The sequence below is a fragment of the Dendrobates tinctorius genome, unplaced genomic scaffold, assembly GCF_039654945.1.
Source record: "Dendrobates tinctorius isolate UK_male_01 unplaced genomic scaffold, ASM3965494v1 ptg000029l, whole genome shotgun sequence".
Lineage (NCBI taxonomy): Eukaryota > Metazoa > Chordata > Amphibia > Anura > Dendrobatidae > Dendrobates > Dendrobates tinctorius.
This window is the reverse complement of record NW_027361697.1, coordinates 20,870,251-20,890,289: the sequence shown is the minus strand read 5'-3', so window position 1 is coordinate 20,890,289 and position 20,039 is coordinate 20,870,251. Positions and strand designations below refer to the sequence as shown.

The window sequence follows — 20,039 nt, the reverse complement described above, 5'->3', positions numbered from 1 at the left end:
AGACGCATATAAATATCCATGGTACCGCTGAAAACGTCATCTTGTCCCGCAAAAAAACGAGCCGCCACACAGCATCATCAGCGAAAAAATGAAAAAGTTATAGCTCGCAGAATAAAGCGATGCAAAAATAATTATTTTTTATATAAAATAGTTTTCATTGCATAAAACCGACAAAACATAAAAAAAGACCTAAATGAGGTATCGCTGTAACCGTACTGACCCGAAGAATAAAACCGCTTTATCAATTTTACCGCACGCGGAACGGTGTAAACGCACTCCCCCAAAAGAAATTCATGAAACGCTGGTTTTTGTTCATTCTGCGTCCCAAAAATCGGAATAAAAAGCGATCAAAAAATGTCACGTGCCCGAACATGGTACCAATAAAAACGTCAACTCGTCCCGCAAAAAATAAGACCTCACATGACTCGGTGGGTCAAAATACGGAAAAATTATAGCTCTCAATATGTGGTGATGCAAAAACTATTTTTACAATAAAAAGCGTCTTTTAGCATGCGACAGCATGTGTTGGGGTTTGGGTTGGAGTTAGAATTGGGGGTTTCCACTGCTTGGGCACATCAGGGGCTCTCCGAATGCAACATTGCGTCTGATCTCAATTCCAGCCAATTCTGCGTTGAAAAAGTCAAATGGTGCTCCTTCCCTTCCAAGCTCTGCCATGCGCCCAAACAGTGTTTTACCCCCACATGTAGGGTATCAGCCTACTGAGGACAAATTGCAAAACAATTTTTGGGGTCCAATTTCTCCTGTTACCCTTAGGAAAATAAAAAATTGGGGGCAAAAATATCATTTTTGTGGAAAAAAATGATTTTTTATTTTCACGTCCGAGCGTTATAAACTTCTGTGAAGCACTTGGGGGTTCAAAGTGCTCACCACACATCTAGATAAGTTCCGTGGGGGGGTCTAGTGTCCAAAATGGGGTCACTTGTGGGGAGTTTCAATAGTTTAGGTACATCAGGGGCTCTCCAAACGCACATGACATCCGCAGACCATTCCATCAAAGTCTGCATTCCAAAACGTCACTACTTCCCTTCCGAGCCCTGACGTGTGTCCATACAGTAGTTTTCTCCCACATATGGGGTGTCAGCGTACTCAGGACAAATTGGACAACAACTTTTGGGGTTCAATTTCTCCTGTTACCCTTGGGAAAATAAAAAATTGGGGACTAATTGATCATGTTTGTGGAAAAAATACGATTTTTTTATTTTCATGCCCTGGCATTATAAACTTCTGTGAAGCCCTTGGGGGTTCAAAGTGCTCACCTCACATCTAGATAAGTTCCTTAGGGGGTCTAGTTTTCAAAATGGGGTCATTTGTGGGGGGTTTCCACTGTTTAGGTACATTAGGGGCTCTCCAAAGGCAACATGACACCCGCAGACCATTCCATCAAAGTCTGCATTCCAAAACGTCACTACTTCCCTTCCGAGCCCCGACGTGTGCCCATACAGTAGTTTTCTCCCACATATGGGGTATCAGCATGCTCAGGACAAATTGGACAACAACTTTTGGGGTCCAATTTCTCCTGTTACCCTTGGGAAAATAAAAATAAATGGTGACTAAAAGATCATGTTTGTGGAAAAAATACAAATTTTTTATTTTCACGCCCAGGCGTTATAAACTTCTGTGAAGCACTGGGGGGGGGGGGTTCAAAGTGCTCACCACACATCTAGATAAGTTCCTTGGGGGGTCTAGTTTACAAAATGGTGTCATTTGTGGGGGGTTTCCACTGTTTAGGTACATCAGGGGTTTTCCAATCGCGACATGGTGTCCGATCTCAATTCCAGCCAAAAACGTCAAATGGCGCTGCTTCCCTTCCGAGCTCTGCCATGCGCCCAAATAGTGGTTTACCCCCACATGTGGGGTATCAGCGTACTCAGGACAAATTGCACAATAACTTTTAGGGTCCTGTTACCCTTGGGAAAATAAAAATTGGGGTGAAAAGATCATTTTTGTGGAAAAAATGATTTTTTAATTGTACTGCTGTACGTTATAAACTTCTGTAAAGCCCTTGTGGGTTCAAAGTTCTCACCACATATCTAGATAAGTTCCTTGGGGGGTCTAGTTTCCAAAATGGGGTCACTTGTAGGGGGTTTCCACTGTTTAGGTACATCAGGGACTCTCCAAACGTGACATGGCGTCCGATCTGAATTCCAGCCAATTTTGCATTGAAAAAGTCAAACGGCGCTCCTTCCATTCTGAGCTCTGCCATGCGCCAAAACAGTCGTTCCCCCCCACAAATCAGGTATCAGCGTACTCAGGACAAATTGCACAATAACTTTTGCTGTCCAATTTCTCCTGTTACCCTTGGTAAAATAAAAAAAATTGAACCTGAAGTATTTTTTTTGTGAAAAAAAGTTAAATGTTCATTTTTTTTTTTAATATTCAAAAAATTCCTGTGACGCACCTAAAGGGTTAATAAACTTCTTGAATGTGGTTTTAAGCACCTTAAGGGGTGCAGTTTTTAGAATGGTGTCACTTTTGGGTATTTTCTATCATATAGACCCCTCAAAGTGGCTTCAAATGTGATGTGGTCCTAAAAATAAAATGGTGTTGTAAAAATGAGAAATCGCTGGTCAACTTTTAACCCTTATAACTTCCTAACAAAAAAAAATTTTGGTTCCAAAATTGTGCTGATGTAAAGTAAACATGTGGGAAATGTTAGTTATCAAGTTTTTTGTGTGCCGTATCTCTGTGATTTAAGGGCATAAAAATTCAAAGTTGGAAAATTGCTGCCAAATTTCCGTTTTTTTAACAAATAAACAAGTTATTTGAATGAAATTTTACCACTAACATGAAGTACAATATGTCACGAGAGAAGCGTTCCAGAGTTATGACCTCATAAAGGTACAGTGGTCAGAATTGTAAAAATTGGCCCGGTCATGAACGTGCAAACCACCCTTGGGGGTGAAGGGGTTAAATAACCCCCCGTTCAATCAATCCCATTATCAGGCTTCGCCTACCTATAATCGGCGGTAACACACTCGGGTCGCGCTGTTATTACATGCTCCACTTCCCCTCCATCTGCGATCCACGCTGGCGTGCATTCCACCCCTCAGCCACTATCAAGTCACGGGACAGGCTCCGATCACGTGACCGTCACTTCCGGTCTCGGGGATCCTGCACTCCGGTCATATGACCATCATTATTTTTAACATTCATAATTTACATCATAAAAATAGCGATCGTATATCTCAGAGCCTCTCATCCATCTAGGCTCATGGATATAGCTCAGAGTTAAACAATACAAAATAAGCGATGTCTGATACATACATATGAACAAAGGATGATGATAACCCCAGGATGTTACCCATATTTAGGTGAACATCCCCTTCAAAGGGTTAATATCCAATCTCACCATGGTCAATATGAGAAATTGGATAATCATAATACATATATATTTCTATTTTTTCCGCCGAAAGGTAGGCGGAGCCTGATAATGGGATTGTTTGAACGGGGGTTATTTAAATCCCGTCTAAGAGCGCCGGTTATGCCTTACATCATCATGGCATCCGGCATCGATATGCATTCCTCCTGATGAACCGTGCAAACGCGTTTTGGTGGCCTGAACATACGCTAAGCTCCAATTATCTGCATTACATTGGTATTATCATATATGAATAAGTCCTTTATTTATGGGGGGAAAATTGTTGCTCCTGGGATGTGAATATGCCGCTGTGTGTTTAATATTTTTTCTGGATTTGGATCATTGTGGCAATTATGGGCCTTAATGTTGTTTGGCCTTTTTTGTTGCCTGCTAATTCTGGGTTTGAACCTACTAAATGAAATGTTATATATTGTGTAAGGATCTATTCCTTTCATTTCTTTTGCTATATTGTTTCCCCCCCCTATATTGATAGGGTGATATTAGGGGAGAGAGGGACAGTCCACGGTGAGTGGGGCGCCAAAAAATCGTCTCTTAGGGTGCCAACCTCCACGGCAAGGAAGGAGTCAGTGAGGCATATTGCAGGCAATTTTGTGTGTCAATATTGTGGGTTATAGAAGGGCTTTTTTTTACCCTACACACTGGGATAGGTGTTTTTTTTTACTATAATAAGGAATTAAAATTGTTTTTAAGGGAAATATATGTTCACTATTTGATTACTTCTCCCGGAATAATTTTGTTAAAGTGAGATACTAAGTCCATGAATACCCTGAAATACAAATATTAGCAGTCACTAACTGCCCATAATTCCACAAAGGCGCTTTTTCACTCAATATGCATTGTCTAGAACATGGTAAAAATTCCTGCTCCCATTTGATCCTTGCACCAAGCTCCGTCAGACAAGGCCATTGGCCAGTTGTTGCAGAGAATGCTACCGCATGGGAAAGCTGTACGTGTAATGTCTTACATATGACCGTGTGCCGACGGGCAGGATTCCTGGAGAAGCCATCTACAGAACAATGGTTTGCCTGATATTACTCGTCTTGTTTCGAAGGCACAGTTGAGAGCTGGACATGTTTTCAACTTATGGGTGGCATTTTCTGACTTCAAAGAATGAGCAACCTGCCAAGCAAACTTAGCATTACTTCAAGGTGAAAGTGACCATAAACAATGTCCCAATTTATCATTGTGGTTTCATCGCTCTCGGGTGTTTTTTTTTTTTTTTTTTTGTGGCTTTGGAATTCGCGATTTACTCTTTTCTCAATGTTTTGCACCACTATAAGTTGTTTATGTTTTATTTTCCTCTATTCTTCCTTGACAACTTTACATAATAACTAAATATATTAGCTCAAATCATGAAATGCAGCTTGTCAGAAATATCGCATTGTTTTGGTGCATCTCACTCCAGTCCCCGCCCCCACTTGAAGGTTTGTGGAAAAGCTATTAATTTGAGAAATGTTTGCAAATTTGCAACTTTTAGAGCATAAAAAGGTTGCACAAACTGGGCAATGAAAATAAAGCACATTTTGCAATGTGTGCCAAATTCAACCACGTGCTTTTTAAGGGATTATCCTGAAGCATTTAATTTCTTTATGTGCTTAAGAACTTACATGCAGGTAGTTATCTATGTGACTGCCCTGCCTAGCACCGATCTCTGCCAACTTAGAGCAGTGATGGATCTTTACTCCAGCGAATCTGTGAGATTTTTCTAAAGCTTAAACTCAAATATCTTTACATCCTGACCTGAGAATGGCAGTATTAGTACAGTTAAATTAAATTAGTGATGTGTGGAGGTAAACCATGCCCTACCAACTAAATGCTCTGCCAATGTCTTAGGTAAACTATGCCTGACCAATTCCCATCCCCCATTGGTTTACATTTGTAATTGTGTATTTTTTCATGAATTTTTTTGTGTTCAGAATAGATACTATTTTTTCAGACAAAGTTTAGTGGAAAAAGGTTTCTTTATCAAATTGCCCTTTTCTGTCCAAAAATGTTTCACATACATCTTGTATTGGTGGTCTAACACCTTGTATTGTTCATGAAAAACACAGCAAAACCTAACACTTTACTGCCAAGAGATCAGGTTTTGGTTGCAGAAAAAAAAGCCAAGTGTGAACATAGACTAATAGTATTTTCTCCAACACTTTCTGATTTATAGGTCCAGTCCCATTATACCTACTCTCTCCCTATATGCAAACAGATGTAAGGTTAAGGCAATAACAAAAAAAAAAAAAAAAAGGAATTATGTGCCGGGACCATATTTTAAACTAAGCATGTTACAAATCTACAATCAAAGTTTAGCTCAAATACAAACTCCATTATAAAGTCTCCATTTAATCAAGTTTATTTTCCCTGTGATCTTGGCTCAGTTCCTCTCCGTTGGTAATGTAGTTAGGGTCTGCTTTTCCGCTTGTCCTCAAAAAGACTCCTCAACATATATACTTGAGTCACGCAAACCACAACCATCACTACTAAGTTCACCATGGACCAGAAGTTCACTCTGTCGTAGTTGCTCTCCTGGATATTACGATCTCTGGCTTCAAAGGCTTTCAGCAGAGTCTGGATCTGGAGGCTTTTGCCTAATCTGGCTTTGACGCTGTTGATAGTTTCCTGGAAAGAATAAAAGAAAATGTCTCACTAGATGACTAGACTCAATATTAGGGCCAATTCACAGACAGTTGTGCTCAAAGGTTTACATACCCCATCAGAATTTTTGCTTTCTTGGCCTTTTTTCAAAGAATATGAATGATAACACCAAAACTTTTTCTCCACTCATGGTTAGTGGTTGGGTGAAGCCATTTATTGTCAAACTACTGTGTTTTCTCTTTTTAAATCATAATGACAACCCAAAACATCCAAATGACCCTGATCAAAAGTTTACATACCCCATTTCTTAATACAGTGTATTGCCCCGTCTAACATCAATGACAGCTTGTGCATTATGTTCTTAATTTTTTCATATGGTAAAGTGTTGTGAGTTCATTTTTCCCTTCACCATTGAGGTCTGATGAACTCCCTCCTCTGGTGAAGGAAGGTAGTGAGGCTGATTACCAAACACATGGGCAGCTAGATGATGACTGGGTGGCTGGATTGAGGACTGGATATAAGGCTGCCGACGCCCTTCTTCCTGGCTGGTGATTTTCCTGCTGGATTCTTGGAGACCAGTCTGATTCCTGCATCTCAAAGCTAAGTTTTTCTGCTCTGCTTTGTACACTTCAGTTTTGTTTTTGTTTTGCCTTGTTTTTTTGGAGTTCTGCCATCCCCGGCCGGGGGTGAGCTGAATTCCATTTTTGTCTCTGATCTGTTGATCTTTTGCTCTGTCTTCAGAATATACCTGAGTACTGATATAGTCTTTTGAAGCCTAGCGTCTCCAGGGCCTGTTTTTCCTATCAGTCGGTTGGCTCATTTTGATAGGGGTTTTGCGGATGGCAGACAGCAGCTTTCCTATCCTGTCCTATGTAGTTAGCTTGGGCCCCATCATTTGCTCAACCTATCTTTCTATCTGTGTTAGTGTTTTCATCTTGCTTCACTGTCATATGTTGGGGGCTGCCTATTGCTTTGGGGTCTGCTCTGGGGCAGTTTAGTTTTTCCCCTTTCTGTCTTTAGGCTATTTAGTTCTCCGGCTGTGATCGAGGGGTCTAGGGCACCGTAGGAACCCCCCACGGCTACTGCTAGTTGTTGTGGATAGGTTCAGGGGTCTGCAATCCGATAGCTGCCTACCTCTCTGGTTTTTCTGGACTTAGCTGGTATTTTGTTTTTTTCCTCCTCGGTGACTCATCATAACAGTAAAGCTGCCCACTCTTCTTGGCAAAAAGCCTCCAGTTCCTGGGCTGTCTAGCATGTACTGCGCGCTTGAGATCTCACCAGAGTGGCTCAATGATATTGAGGTCAGGAGACTGAGATGGCCATTCCAGAACCTTCACTTTGGCTACAGAAGAACAATGACAGGTCGACTTCGTCTTGTGTTTTTGATCGTTGTCACGTTGGAACGTCCCATGCGCAGCTTCTGTGCTGATGATTGCAAATTTTCCTCCAGTATTTGCTGATAACATGCTGCATTCATCTTTCCTTCAACTCTGACCAAGTTTTCTGTGCCTTTGTAGGTCATACATTCCCAAAACTTCAGCGATCCACCTCCGTGCTTTATAGTAGGAATGGTGTTTCTTTCATCATAGGCCTTGTTGACCTCTCTCCAAATGTAACTTTTATGGTTGTGGGGAATAAGTTCAATTTTGGTCTCATCACTTCAAATTACCTTGTTCCAGAAGTTTTGAGGCTTGTCGGTGATGTTTTGCGTATTGTAGGTGAGATACTTGGTGGCATTTGGATGTTTTCGGTTGTCATTATGATTTAAAAGGCGAAAACACAGTAGTTTGACAATAAATGGCTTCACTCAACCATGAGTGGAGAAAAAGTTTTGGTGTTATCATTCATATTCTCGGAAAAAAGGCCAAGAAAGCAAAAATTCTGCCGGGGTATGTAAACTTTTGAGTATAACTGCATGAGGGCTTGTTTTTGCAAAAACTGCACACTGTCAACTGCATCATGATGGCACCACTTAGCTGCACAGACAGGACTGATCCGCCTTAGGACAAACTGGTTTACATACAGATCATTCTTCTTAGGTATCTTTCCCTTTTCAAATGTATCAGTTGTGTTTTATTACAGAGAATGCTGGTTAAAAGACAAAAACACTCAGGAAGGGCCATCTATTTCATTGCATTCTACCCTCTGCTTTGTCCCATGATGGTTTCATGTATTTTTTTCCCCATTACATCAACAAATGCTCTTCCAAAGTACTGCTCGTTATTATACTGGAATAGCACCATCATAATCTGCGGCATTGTACAGACATCACTGTCCCTATCAGTTTGCCTTTGGAGTATTACCCTCGTTGAAAAATAATTTAATTTCATTTTTGCTTTAGGGACAGAAGGGCGACACAATGTTACTCAGCTGCATGAAGCTACAGGTTCATACATTTTCTTACCACCGATGCATTTTTGGGGGGAGTCACTACTACTGCACTGACCACTCACAAAGGTGTATCGCTTTTTTTTCTTTTTTTAGGGGGAGCAGTATGTGTCTGCTATGGTAATGTGACAAAAGGTGAACATCACCATCACGTCAATGAATTAAACTAAAGCAAACTGTACTCAGAAGTTTACAGATATTTGGATAAAGCAAATTAAAAAAAAAATTAGATTTGAAGCCTAAAACACTTGCACAATATCCAGCAATGCAAAGGTCGCAGCAGATAACTGGTTCCCTTTTCTTACGTGTAACTTCTACAACAATGGCCGGTCTGTAATTCTTCATGTCAGCGGTGACGCCCAGTTGTATTTGCCTTCTACGTTTAAATAGCAGCTCCAATTATCAAAAAACTAAACATGACATCAGTCCAGGATGTAGCAGCAGTGAAGGTAATTAGTGATTAGGAACATTACAGATGGCAAATATGTACAGACATGTCCCGCTTGCTCGTGTGCACCGGAGCGTGCCGTTCTGGACTCCGTCCACCTATGTCTACGTTCCCACAATGAGCTTTTGGGTAGTTTTTCTGCACCCAATAAAATAGGTTAACTGCATTTTTTCAAAAATACCAGCCACTTGCTGGCTTCAGAAGAGGCCGCCGCGCTGTGGGGGAGCGGATGGGAGGCGAGTAGAATCCGGGTTTTCCTATGCATTATAGTCAGCGGCAGAATGGGGCCCAAGATGGAGGACATTACTACATAATGGGGAAGGGGTAACTCATGTCCTTATAGAATGCAGAACACCACAAGGACCCATACATGAGGTGGGGCGCGCATCGGACTCTAGTTACGCCACTACAAACAGATGATGTCATGTTTGCCACAGTACTGGGAAGATATCTTAATCCTCTTGAGTCAGAACCTTCTCAGACAAGTTATCAAGAGGGTCCATGTTTGTCATGTTAAGCTTTGCTACATCTGTGTGATCAGTCTGCTTGATAGACCAACCACCACAATAACTGGAATAAGAAACAGCTTTGAACACAATAAGGCAAATGGCACCAACCAGTATATCCTCCAGCTTCATATCCAAGAGATCTGTGCCAATGACATAACTCTTCCAGTCTTCCTGCTCTTCGCCGTCTTCGCCCATATGATCCAATATGAGCTCAAAGAAGATCACTTTTTCTGACATGCGGCTGAAGGTGTTGTCAAAGCAGAACTGGTAATCTCCATCTATAGTCTCCAACCTGTGGGTAAAGAGGGAAAAAAAAATTTCAATTTGTACACTAAAGATAAATAACAAAAAAACATTTTTATTCTTGTCTTACGCAACTTACGTGTGGACGCCATCCGACTGTCGCTCCTCAGATAGGATTTGGACTCCGCTTGGAGAGTAGAGATAGAAATCAATGTCTAAACTTGCCCCGTCTAGGACCTTTACGTAAAGAACATATAAGATGCAGTAAGACCATGGACACATTTTATCTACACTGCATAAATACAAGTACTGGGACACGGACACATTATAACAATCCATAGACATGAATATGGCATTGCTCCCCGCCGGGCAGCTAGAACGGCTGCCACTCTTCTGAGAAGACTTCCTATGAGATTTTGAAGGCATCTGTCACAACTTGACCTGACTTCTTGTTCTATTACTTATTATCAGTAAGTTCTTTATTAACATTTTAGGCAGTATGGCTCAAAAAGGAAAAACGGCATGGCAGCTGGCACTGAAAATTCCAACAGATACGGAATATTGGGGAGTACCATGTGATAAGAGTGGAGTGATCAGCCAGTGACGCTTCCGCCCTTCGCTGTTGGAGAACTTTGCTCCCACATCCATCCATCTTTGCAGAATATACGGTACTCATCTGCCAGCAGGCCTCTGCCATCAACCCATTCTGGGCTCCCTCCATCAGACACAGCGGTCATCATATACTAAAGAATTCAATGTTTTCAGTGCAAGAACCACAAGGGCAGGTTCACAAGGTGCAGATTGGTTATGGAACAAGTTTGGAGCAAAAGTTCCTTATGTCCCTCCCAAAAAAGGCAGTTACGTGTGAGTTTAGGGGACTGTCCACATCGGTCAGTCATGCTGTGGATTTTCTGAAGTGGAGAAATATATATTTTGTATGCAGTTAGTAAGGGTACATGTACACAGGTTGGATACTCTGCACATCCATGTAGGGCTGGACTGGCCATCTGGAAAATCTGGCAAATGCCAGATGGGCTGGTCTAGCTGTGGGCCTCATTGTTTGGTAAGCTGTTAACAGCAATGGCGTCCTCAGGACACTGATACTACTAACAGTTGTGACGGAGCACAGAGCCATCGTCTCTGTCACTTACTCATGCAAGCTTCAGTCTGTGGCCAGCCAGACACTGGATGCACTGGGAAACCGGATAGAAGATAACAGAGAGGATGGGGAAGATGAGGAGTCTGGATTAGCGAAGTATAAGGATTTGTATATATGGAGCGCTTGCTAGAGTACCGGCTTTTGCGTGAAAACTTGGTGCGTTCGCCTCCCTGGAAAAAGACGTTGTGTGCGCATACACAGGAGGTTGGTGAGGAGCTACTGTATCAATGACACAGTCTCTCTGTAGGTGCCTCTCCCGGTTTCGGCTTACACCGAGTAATGTCATGGATGATGCCCAAGGCTACGTTCTCAGGATCCAGACGTCGCAGATATTTCCTGCACTTTACTGAACGCAGGTAACTCCTCCTGTGTTCACTGAATCGTGCGGATTTACCGCTTTCAATTGATTACATTTCTGTTGGAGACCGACGTCTCCACAAGAGACATTGACGTGATGCGGCCTTGAAAGACGCTCCACATGTCAGTTTCCATGAGTGGCCATACACGCTTAGTGGGCACAGGATATCTAGAAGTCTCATCTACTATGCTCTAACGGCTGGACGCTGCGTGAATACAGAGCGTCAAAACTGCAGCAATTCCGGATCGCGTGCACGTACCCTACGAGGACGCTGTCACAAGTTGCCGGCCAATGCAGCTTTTTAATACATTTTTGAGCTCCAAAGCAAGGGGTGGATATAAAGGAAAGATGCTACTTAAAAACAGCATAAAATGTGGTGTGATCGCAGCCTTAGACGGGATACTATTGGAGTTATTACCCTGGAGAAACAGATTTGTTCTGGGCTGAAAATCTGGATGTAGAGATTATTCTCCTTCACCGACATCGAGCAGAGAACTTACAAACGGTTGGGAATGGAACACCAGAACCTTGGCCATTGCATTCTAGGTGTTACAGGGGTAGTCAAACATTTCTAAATGCTCGGAACCCAGACCGGTCCTTCATCGTTCACTTTGCTCGTGCTAAATGATGATCTAACCCCCCCCCCCCCCTCTAACTTTTCAGTTGAAGGACTGTTTGGGTCTCACGTCTGGGATTCCCACACATTAATAGTCAAAAACGTAACCGTTTCCCCTTCAACTATCTGTGCCATCATGGCCCTGGATACTACTGAGAAAATCAATGTAAATCAATGTAAACGTCAGTCTGCCCCGAGGATGGCGGTGCAACGCAGAGCAGGAGAGGAAACCTGCAGCAACGAGCAGAGCCGGATACAAGAATCCTGATGTTGCAGCTTCTCATTGGTCGGGCAGAAAAGTGACAGTCTGGTTTCATTTTGCTGTTTGTGTCCATGAAGCTTGAAAGAATCGTGCAGTGTTATAGGGAGGGATAGCCATCCATTGTGCTACATGTAAAGGAGAGCTGCTGTAGATTCATCCCCAGGAGCCCGGCTTCTACCAACCGCAGGAAGACCAACGCCGGATCGGATTTATTACACTTTTCAGCATAGTGACAAAATGATCTAAAACCAAGGAAAGCTGAGCAGATCGGGTAAGAAATCATCCAGGCTCCTCAGAATCGTCACTGACACATTGCACGGTTCATTAATGCGTCAAATTATCTGTCATCAAAATGAAATCAATAACTTTTTCCATGAATCGTGGTCTAAGGCCGTGTGCACACCACGCCGCTTTGTTTACGCTGCATTCCATTTACAGTCTGCAATTAGAGCTGCGGCGCGCGTCGAGGCCCTAACCCGGCAATTTCCCTCGCGGTGCAGAGAGTTTTCTGTGCAGAATTTTCCCGTAGACTTTGCATGAGATGTGGAAAAAGAAAACTGCCTGTAATCCGCAGTGAAGCATGTCAGAGCCAAACAGCGGGAAGCATCAAAAACAACATGCCGAGGCAAGAACAAAGAAACAAAACCATGTAAAAAAAAAAAAAAAACACGATGGAAGACCGCAAGTGACTTATTTTCCATATTAAATGCAGAAAATCTGCAACACCAAAATCTCACTGTGTGAACGCAGCCTTATGGATGAGATCTAACCAGGGCTGTCACTACCCGGAGAAAGTCGGTGCGATTTCCCTGAACGTGCAGCAATATTGGCCGATCAGTGGCCGCAGACTCATCGCCCAGAGTCTGTAAGGAATAGTGGGGTCAGCCATTTATAGAGAGGTCAGGTGACACTCTCCGGAGACAAGCCGTGCAGCCCTCGCTATACCGCGGCGCCGTCTACCTGGTACTCGATCTCCAGGGTGGCGTCCTTCTTCATGGTCTGGTAGAAGCACTCCCTGCGGCCGGCCGGGACGGTGAAGGTGAAGTCATTGTCCACAGCCTGGGAGAAGCCCCCGGAGCGCGGCACACAGCACAGTGCGGCCAGCAGCAGAGCGATCAGCGCTGCCCTCCCCATGGCCGCGGTGCCCGCTACCGGCGCTACATGGAGGGCGCGGGGCACGCGCGGCTCCTCCTCACCCCAGTGTGGGCCGTGCCCGGAAGAGCCAATCAGCCCCCGGGACAGTACCGTCTGCACTCCCAGCTGTACGGTCTGGGCGGTCCCACCAGTCCATGTTCTCTCTCCTCCTACCGGCCGCAAGGGCTATAGCAGCAATCAGGGTTTAAAGGGAATGTGGTATTATGGGTAATGCAGTTCTCTAGGGGGCACATAATACCGGTTTTACTACATTTCGTATAAGCAATGAGGGGCTCTCCGGCTGCATAGGCGTTGCCAGTTCTACGCTGCCGTCTAACAGCATCTTTACCGGAAGCCACAGCTCTCCGTAAGTGAAATCCCGATAAGTTTGAGTAACAGCAGAACTACAACTCCCATGATGCACCAGATTGTGACGTCATCCAGTTACTGCCGTTGCACTGAATAAAGTTATGAATTATTGAATCGTCTCCACGGAGATCTTACGGCGTCACCCCGCCTTCCTTTTCAACGGTCAGAGTCGCTATTGGTTGCTCCACGAAAGGCGGGAACGTGACTCTGGCGGTTCTACCCAATCAGTGTGCAGCATGTCAGTCGTGCGTTAGGGAGGAAAGCGAGAGTGTCGTGGGAACCGGCCCGGGAACATGGTGCGGAGCGCAGGGGGATGGAGGAGGGCGGCCGCCTGTGGTGAGCGCAACCTGTGTGCTGCTGACTGCGGTGCCTGTGACCGGAGAGACTGCTGGGAGTTGTAGTTATCCAGGTGTCAGAGGATTCCTGGGAAAAAACCATTGTATTATGATAAATGGCTCCAGACCCGAGGCTTAGAGCTCCTGCTTGTTCTGCAGCACATCTTCTAGCTATTCTGCCGAGATCAGTGCAGCTTACTGGTACTGTGCTGCCGAGCTCAGTGCTGTTCTGCAGCTTACTGGTACTGTGCTGCCGAGCTCAGTGCTGTTCTGCAGCTTACTGGTACTGTGCTGCCGAGCTCAGTGCTGTTCTGCAGCTTACTGGTACTGCGCTGCCGAGCTCAGTGCTGTTCTGCAGCTTACTGGTACTGCGCTGCCGAGCTCAGTGCTGTTCTGCAGCTTACTGGTACTGCGCTGCCGAGCTCAGTGCTGTTCTGCAGATTACTGGTACTGTGCTGCCGAGCTCAGTGTTGTTCTGCAGCTTACTGGTACTGCGCTGCCGAGCTTAGTGCTGTACTGCAGCTTACTGGTACTGTGCTGCCGAGCTTAGTGCTGTACTGCAGCTTACTGGTACTGTGCTGCCGAGCTTAGTGCTGTACTGCAGCTTACTGGTACTGTGCTGCCGAGCTTAGTGCTGTACTGCAGCTTACTGGTACTGTGCTGCCGAGCTTAGTGCTGTACTGCAGCTTACTGGTACTGTGCTGCCGAGCTTAGTGCTGTACTGCAGCTTACTGGTACTGTGCTGCCGAGCTTAGTGCTGTACTGCAGCTTACTGGTACTGTGCTGCCGAGCTTAGTGCTGTACTGCAGCTTACTGGTACTGTGCTGCAGAGCTCAGTGCTGTTCTGCAGCTTACTGGTACTGTGCTGCTGAGCTTAGTGCTGTACTGCAGCTTACTGGTACTGTGCTGCAGAGCTTAGTGCTGTACTGCAGCTTACTGGTACTGTGCTGCTGAGCTTAGTGCTGTACTGCAGCTTACTGGTACTGTGCTGCCGAGCTTAGTGCTGTACTGCAGCTTACTGGTACTGTGCTGCAGAGCTTAGTGCTGTTCTGCAGCTTACTGGTACTGTGCTGCCGAGCTCAGTGCTGTACTGCAGCTTACTGGTACTGTGCTGCCGAGCTCAGTGCTGTACTGCAGCTTACTGGTACTGTGCTGCAGAGCTTAGTGCTGTACTGCAGCTTACTGGTACTGTGCTGCCGAGCTCAGTGCTGTACTGCAGCTTACTGGTACTGTGCTGCAGAGCTTAGTGCTGTACTGCAGCTTACTGGTACTGTGCAGCCCATAGTAAAGCTTTGAATGGGGCCACCACTTAGAGCAGATTGAGCATGTTGTACCCAGTGTCAGTAAGTACCGAGGATTGGGCTGTGCTGTCTGTGGTGTTTCAGTGACGTCTCTGATGGTCCAGTACCTAGTCACGTAGTGTGGACGGATGTGATACTAATAGAAGTGTTTCTGTCTTCTATAGAGAGCATTGTAATGAAATGGAATCACATGCATCTAGATACACAAAGAAACAATTACTTGGGAAAAGCCTCAATGCAGCAAGCAGACAATTAATGCAAACAGAGGGGACATCGCATGACAGAGGACATGTGTCCAGGTATGTATACAGCCTTAAAGGGGAACACAGACATTGATAACTGGGTGTTCCCACCGGGGGATATGGCCATACACAGTCTGTCCCTGTCCAATCTCTTCTATTCCCATTCCACAAAGGAATTACTTAAAGGGGTTTGTACACAATGCACCATTCCAGCGGCACTCCCGTAGCTGGTATGAAATACCTGCAGCCAGTCAATACTGGATTCACTGTCCCCTCATTCTGACAAATCGGACATCCAGAGGAAGTGAGAGCTGCGGCTGCTCCCTTCTCATGTCAATTACATGAATGGGAGAGTGAAGCCAGTGCATAAAAATGTCACTCGAGCCCCTGGAGAGCCAGGGCCCACACCGGAGCCAGAGGTGAGTATAAGTGTTGTTGTTTTACTAGGAGGAAACATTAGGGATTGAGAAGGGGTTGTCTGAGTAGTGGGAAACCCTTCAAACCAATTTCTCCTTAGCAAAGTATTGTCATCTCCAATTAGAATCATAGTATAGTTCTTCTGTTTAGCTATGTCTCTTACTCCATGTGCAGGGCATTGCAGAAGCTTAGGTATCCATGGTTACAACCACTGATATAGTGACAGTTAGCTGTTAGTGGTTGTTTCGTGTTGGAGTAGCTGGAGGGTCCCTGGGATATAACCATGTCACGCGATCCTCAGGAGACCCGATGCTGACATCGCTGGTTCGGGAGATGAGTATATGGTGCGCTCTCATTTTATTTTTTACAATGGAGTCTATTTAATAAAAAGAAATGTTGTCTTTTTACAGGTAGTGGACACTTCTTTACAGTTTACTCTGCTTGATCCCTTGTTAATGGTTTTTCGCTGCACAAGTGCTGGTGTTATACACTTTGCTCATTATGTGACTGTATGTTTTGTTGCTGCATTCCCTGAGCAGAGCCCCCTTGGGTCTGACACTGGAAGATCTCGAGCGGCCAAGTTTCTGTGCTTCCAGGGAGAGTGCCCCCAAACAAAGGAACACCATGCTCCCGAGTGGGGCTGATTCCCTTAGGACAGCCCGTGAAAAGGTGCGTACTTCCTAACTTAAGAGACAGCTGTCACAAGGAAGATTTAGATATTATGTAACTGAGCGCACTGTCACTATAGAGGAGCCAATTCTCCTACTGCTAATTCTTTGTTTTATGTCATGTGCCAGTTCGGAGAACCCAAGGTATTGTATAAGGTGGTTGTATTACGGAATGAGTTTTCGGACTCTTCTGCTACGAGTATCAGAGTATTAGTGATGTAAAGCTTCTTATATATCACAGCGTGTTTTTTTTTGCTTTTTTTTCATAGATAATAATTTTTTTTTTTTCTTTATGCAGACTGGATCAATGAGGAGCATGGAACAAGAGAATAAGAAGCTGAGAGATCAACTGGTTACTCTTCAGGAGCAAAATGCTGCACTGACATCACAAAACCACTCGCTTAGGAACAGAATGGAGTCTGTGCAGCTGGTGCTTACCAAGTGCAAATCCAAGCCGTCGTCAAAGCCGAGTCATGATGTAATTGTTGATCTTTATTACACAATTACATTTACCTGGTGAATGAGGGAGTCCAACTTTTTTTTTTTTTTTTGCAATGTCTTAAAGGGGTTACTTGGTGTCTCTTTCCTCTTCATCAAAAAGTAAAGGTGCTGCTGACATGGCATATGTAAGCCACATGCATACCTCCCAAGTGCCCATTGGGTGCTACATAAGTAGCACATCCCAGTACAGAAGTGAGACCCCCTGGGTCACTCCTTTAATAATCGTAATTAAAAAAGTGCCAAATCACTGCTGATTATCGGAATGTGAAACTCCATCTGTTGTGTTGAGCATACCGGTAATGAACAATTGTAGATTGGGTATGTAAGATCAGCAGGGCAGAGCGATGAGCGAGCGTGTTCAGCTATAGAGTTATCCAAGCATGCTCGGGTGTTGTGTGAGCATCGTGGGGGCTCGGGTAATATATTCAAGCGTCTGTGGCTGTATGATTCGCATCTGTTAGATGCCAAGATTTCTTGCTTATTAGGCAATCCCCGCTTATGTCTAACAGCCATGAATCATGCTACCGCGGGGACTCGAACATATCACTCGATCCCCCACGATGCTCGGATAACACACTATCCAAGCACACTCGCTCATCACTAGCAGTAAATGCTCATTCAAAGGCTATCCAAATCCATGGATGTGTTTTTAGGAAGAATCCATGGCACTTCCGAGTAGTAGTACAGGGGTGGGGAATCTTCTTTCTCCTACACCTCATTGGGGGACACAGAGATCGTGGGTGTTATGCTGCTTGCCACTAGGAGGACACGAAGTAAACCAGAAAAAAAGTTAGCTCCTCCCCTGCAGTATACACCCTCTCGCTGGCTGAGATTTCTCCAGTTCTTACTTAGTGTCTATAGGAGGCACTTGGGTCTGGTTTCAGACCCCACCGTTTTTATTTTATTTTTGAATTTTCTGTAATTTTTTTTTTTTTTTCGATTAACGGAGTGAAGGGGGCGACGGTTCCTTTCTACGGCCCGCTCTCCCCCGAACCAACAACAGGCAAGCACGTGGAGTAACCCTTCGCGTACACTTTCCTGCGACGAATGGGGCTGTATTCCTCTGACGATGGTTCCACGGAAACGAGGGCAAGCGCAACAGGAGTGCATGGAGAAAGACCTGAACAGCGCTTTTTCGGATGCCCTGAATCAACCCCAGAGCTCTCCGTCCCCCTGCCCAGAGGGAGGATCAATTGAGTAATACCCCCCTGTAAAACCTCCTCCAGCTCTGCTACATCGCCTGGAGGATGAGAAAGACCCTGGACAGCGACGACCTGACTGAGCACAGGAGTGGAGGTATGGGGTTGAGTCCTTGTTCCCGGGAGAAGCGCTGACTTAGCGTCAGCGGCGGTACACTGGCGCCCGGTCGCGACCCCCCCCGCCCGGCGCTTACCGCGGGGAGGCCAGAAATTTAGCCCCCGGCTTTTTCGGACTGCTAGGCCGCAATTTAAATAGCGCCGCCCTCTCCCCGCCCCCGGCACCTACCGCGTGTAGGCCAAAAATTTAGTCTCCGGCCTGCTAGGCCGCAATTTGAATAGCGCCGCCCGCACTAGCGTCACCGCCCCCTCCTCTCGGCGCCTCTCATACTCAACGAGACGCGCAATTCTAATCTTGGGAGCCATGTCTGTTACTTCTGCTGCAGTTTAACCTTTCAGGAGCAGCCGAATACCAGGTGATGCCACAGGGCCACCGTTTTTTCCTCCCGAGGACATAACACAGGATCGTGGGTAAGCTGCATCTGCCCTCAGATTAAAGCTTAACCTCTTCCCGGTACATTCCCTGCAGCTGCAGTCAGATTCTGCCGTTAACCCTTTCTGGAGCGCTATGCCTCACTCTAAGGAGGCTAAACGGGCTGCTAAGAAGCACACTGCCTTTTTCTTTCTACCGTGTGTACCACTTGCAAGTTGGCCTTACCCAGTGCACAAACGAATCCATTATGCACAGACCACGACCCGGCCTGTGCCCGAACTGCGCCCCGACCTGGGCTCCAACGCCCCTCGCAGCCGCTGCTGACGGGTCTCCTGCGTCTGGTACCCCTGAGTGGGCTGCGCCTCTGTCACGGTCGGTGGAGTCTCTGACCCAGGCTATATTCTCCCTCTGGGAGGACTGTCTCTGGAAAAGCGGACCCATGGCACGTCTCCCAGTCGCGTTCGCACCTCAGCATCAGCGACTCCTGTCTTTCGATCGCCCTCTCCTGAGGTTCACAGCAAGCATGACTCTGAATTCGTATCTGTCGCGTCAGCCCCTCAGAATCCCCCATCTCATCAAGTGTTGCTTGATTCTCTTATAGAATCAGTCAACAGGATTCTGAAGTTAGATGAGGAAAATATTCCTGCTCCAGCACTCCCTATCTCATTTAAGGAACAAGCGTGTGCGCTGGTTATTTACCAGCCATCCAGTAAGATAGGAATCGGCCACATAAGTGGTTCACTGGGCAAAAGTTTACTCTGGCTAAATACCCTTTCGATCCAGACCTAATGAACGGTCGATTACAGGTCCCTTCGGTGGACCCTCCTGTACCGCGTTTTGGCTTCAGGAGTGGTGTTTGTTTTCCATCCTTCGCAGCAGTTTAGGTCACTAAGGCATGGCCGCTTGGACTTGATTACCTCCTTCCTGGGCACCAATCTTCCTCCGGAGACGACCACTGTCACCCGCCAGATGCTTCACGCAGCGGACTTTGTAGTAGACGCTTCTTTTGATGCCGCCAATTGCGCGGCTCAAGTTGCCGCTCATGCGATCTCCATTAGAAGAGCCCCAGGGCTCTGCGGCTGGTGGGCGCATGCCACATCTAAAAGATTGTTGACTCCCCCCCCCGTTCTTTTTAAGTGGGTTATCTTTTTGGAGAGAGACTGGACCAGGTCATTTCTGATACTACCGGAGGGGAAAAAGTAAATTCCTTCCTCAACAAAGGGCTGTTCGGTCGTTTCGCAACCAACAGCCGACGCATTTTCGGTCTTCTCGCAACAATTCCGGTTGGTCCTCCTCTACCTTCTCTTTTGGATCAGGTCGGTCTCTGCACGGAGACAGAGGCTCCCAGATCTCATACAGACCTAACCGTTCTTGGAAACCCTGGCCTAGGGCTTCTGGATCTAGGCGAGCCAGA

General features: G+C 45.6%; 2 protein-coding genes across 4 annotated transcripts in view; one reads left to right on the top strand and one right to left on the bottom strand.

Annotated features, from left to right (window-relative positions):
* Positions 1 to 5,342: 5,342 nt before the first annotated feature.
* TMED5 (transmembrane p24 trafficking protein 5) lies at positions 5,343 to 13,291 on the bottom strand. Its single transcript, XM_073571437.1, has 4 exons — positions 12,930 to 13,291; positions 9,714 to 9,811; positions 9,440 to 9,623; positions 5,343 to 6,010 (listed from the first exon to the last, which is right to left on the bottom strand). The coding sequence occupies exons 1-4, from the start codon at positions 13,101 to 13,103 to the stop codon at positions 5,792 to 5,794; spliced, it is 675 nt and encodes a 224-aa protein (XP_073427538.1). The 5' UTR covers positions 13,104 to 13,291; the 3' UTR covers positions 5,343 to 5,791.
* A 317-nt stretch (positions 13,292 to 13,608) lies between these two features.
* Positions 13,609 to 20,039, top strand: part of CCDC18 (coiled-coil domain containing 18) — a 91,072-nt gene continuing 84,641 nt past the window's right edge. Inside the window, exons 1-4 of one of the 3 annotated variants that reach the window (XR_012231425.1) lie at positions 13,609 to 13,808; positions 15,273 to 15,407; positions 16,307 to 16,436; positions 16,734 to 16,913. Coding sequence is in view for 2 of the 3 variants with exons in the window: in XM_073571435.1 (XP_073427536.1) it covers positions 15,289 to 15,407; positions 16,307 to 16,436; positions 16,734 to 16,913 (429 nt within the window). In the remaining variant the exon portion in view is untranslated. Of the gene's footprint in view, positions 13,809 to 15,131; positions 15,151 to 15,272; positions 15,408 to 16,306; positions 16,437 to 16,733; positions 16,914 to 20,039 lie in introns of those variants that run through there. The other 2 variants (XM_073571435.1, XM_073571436.1) reach the window with 2 other exon arrangements.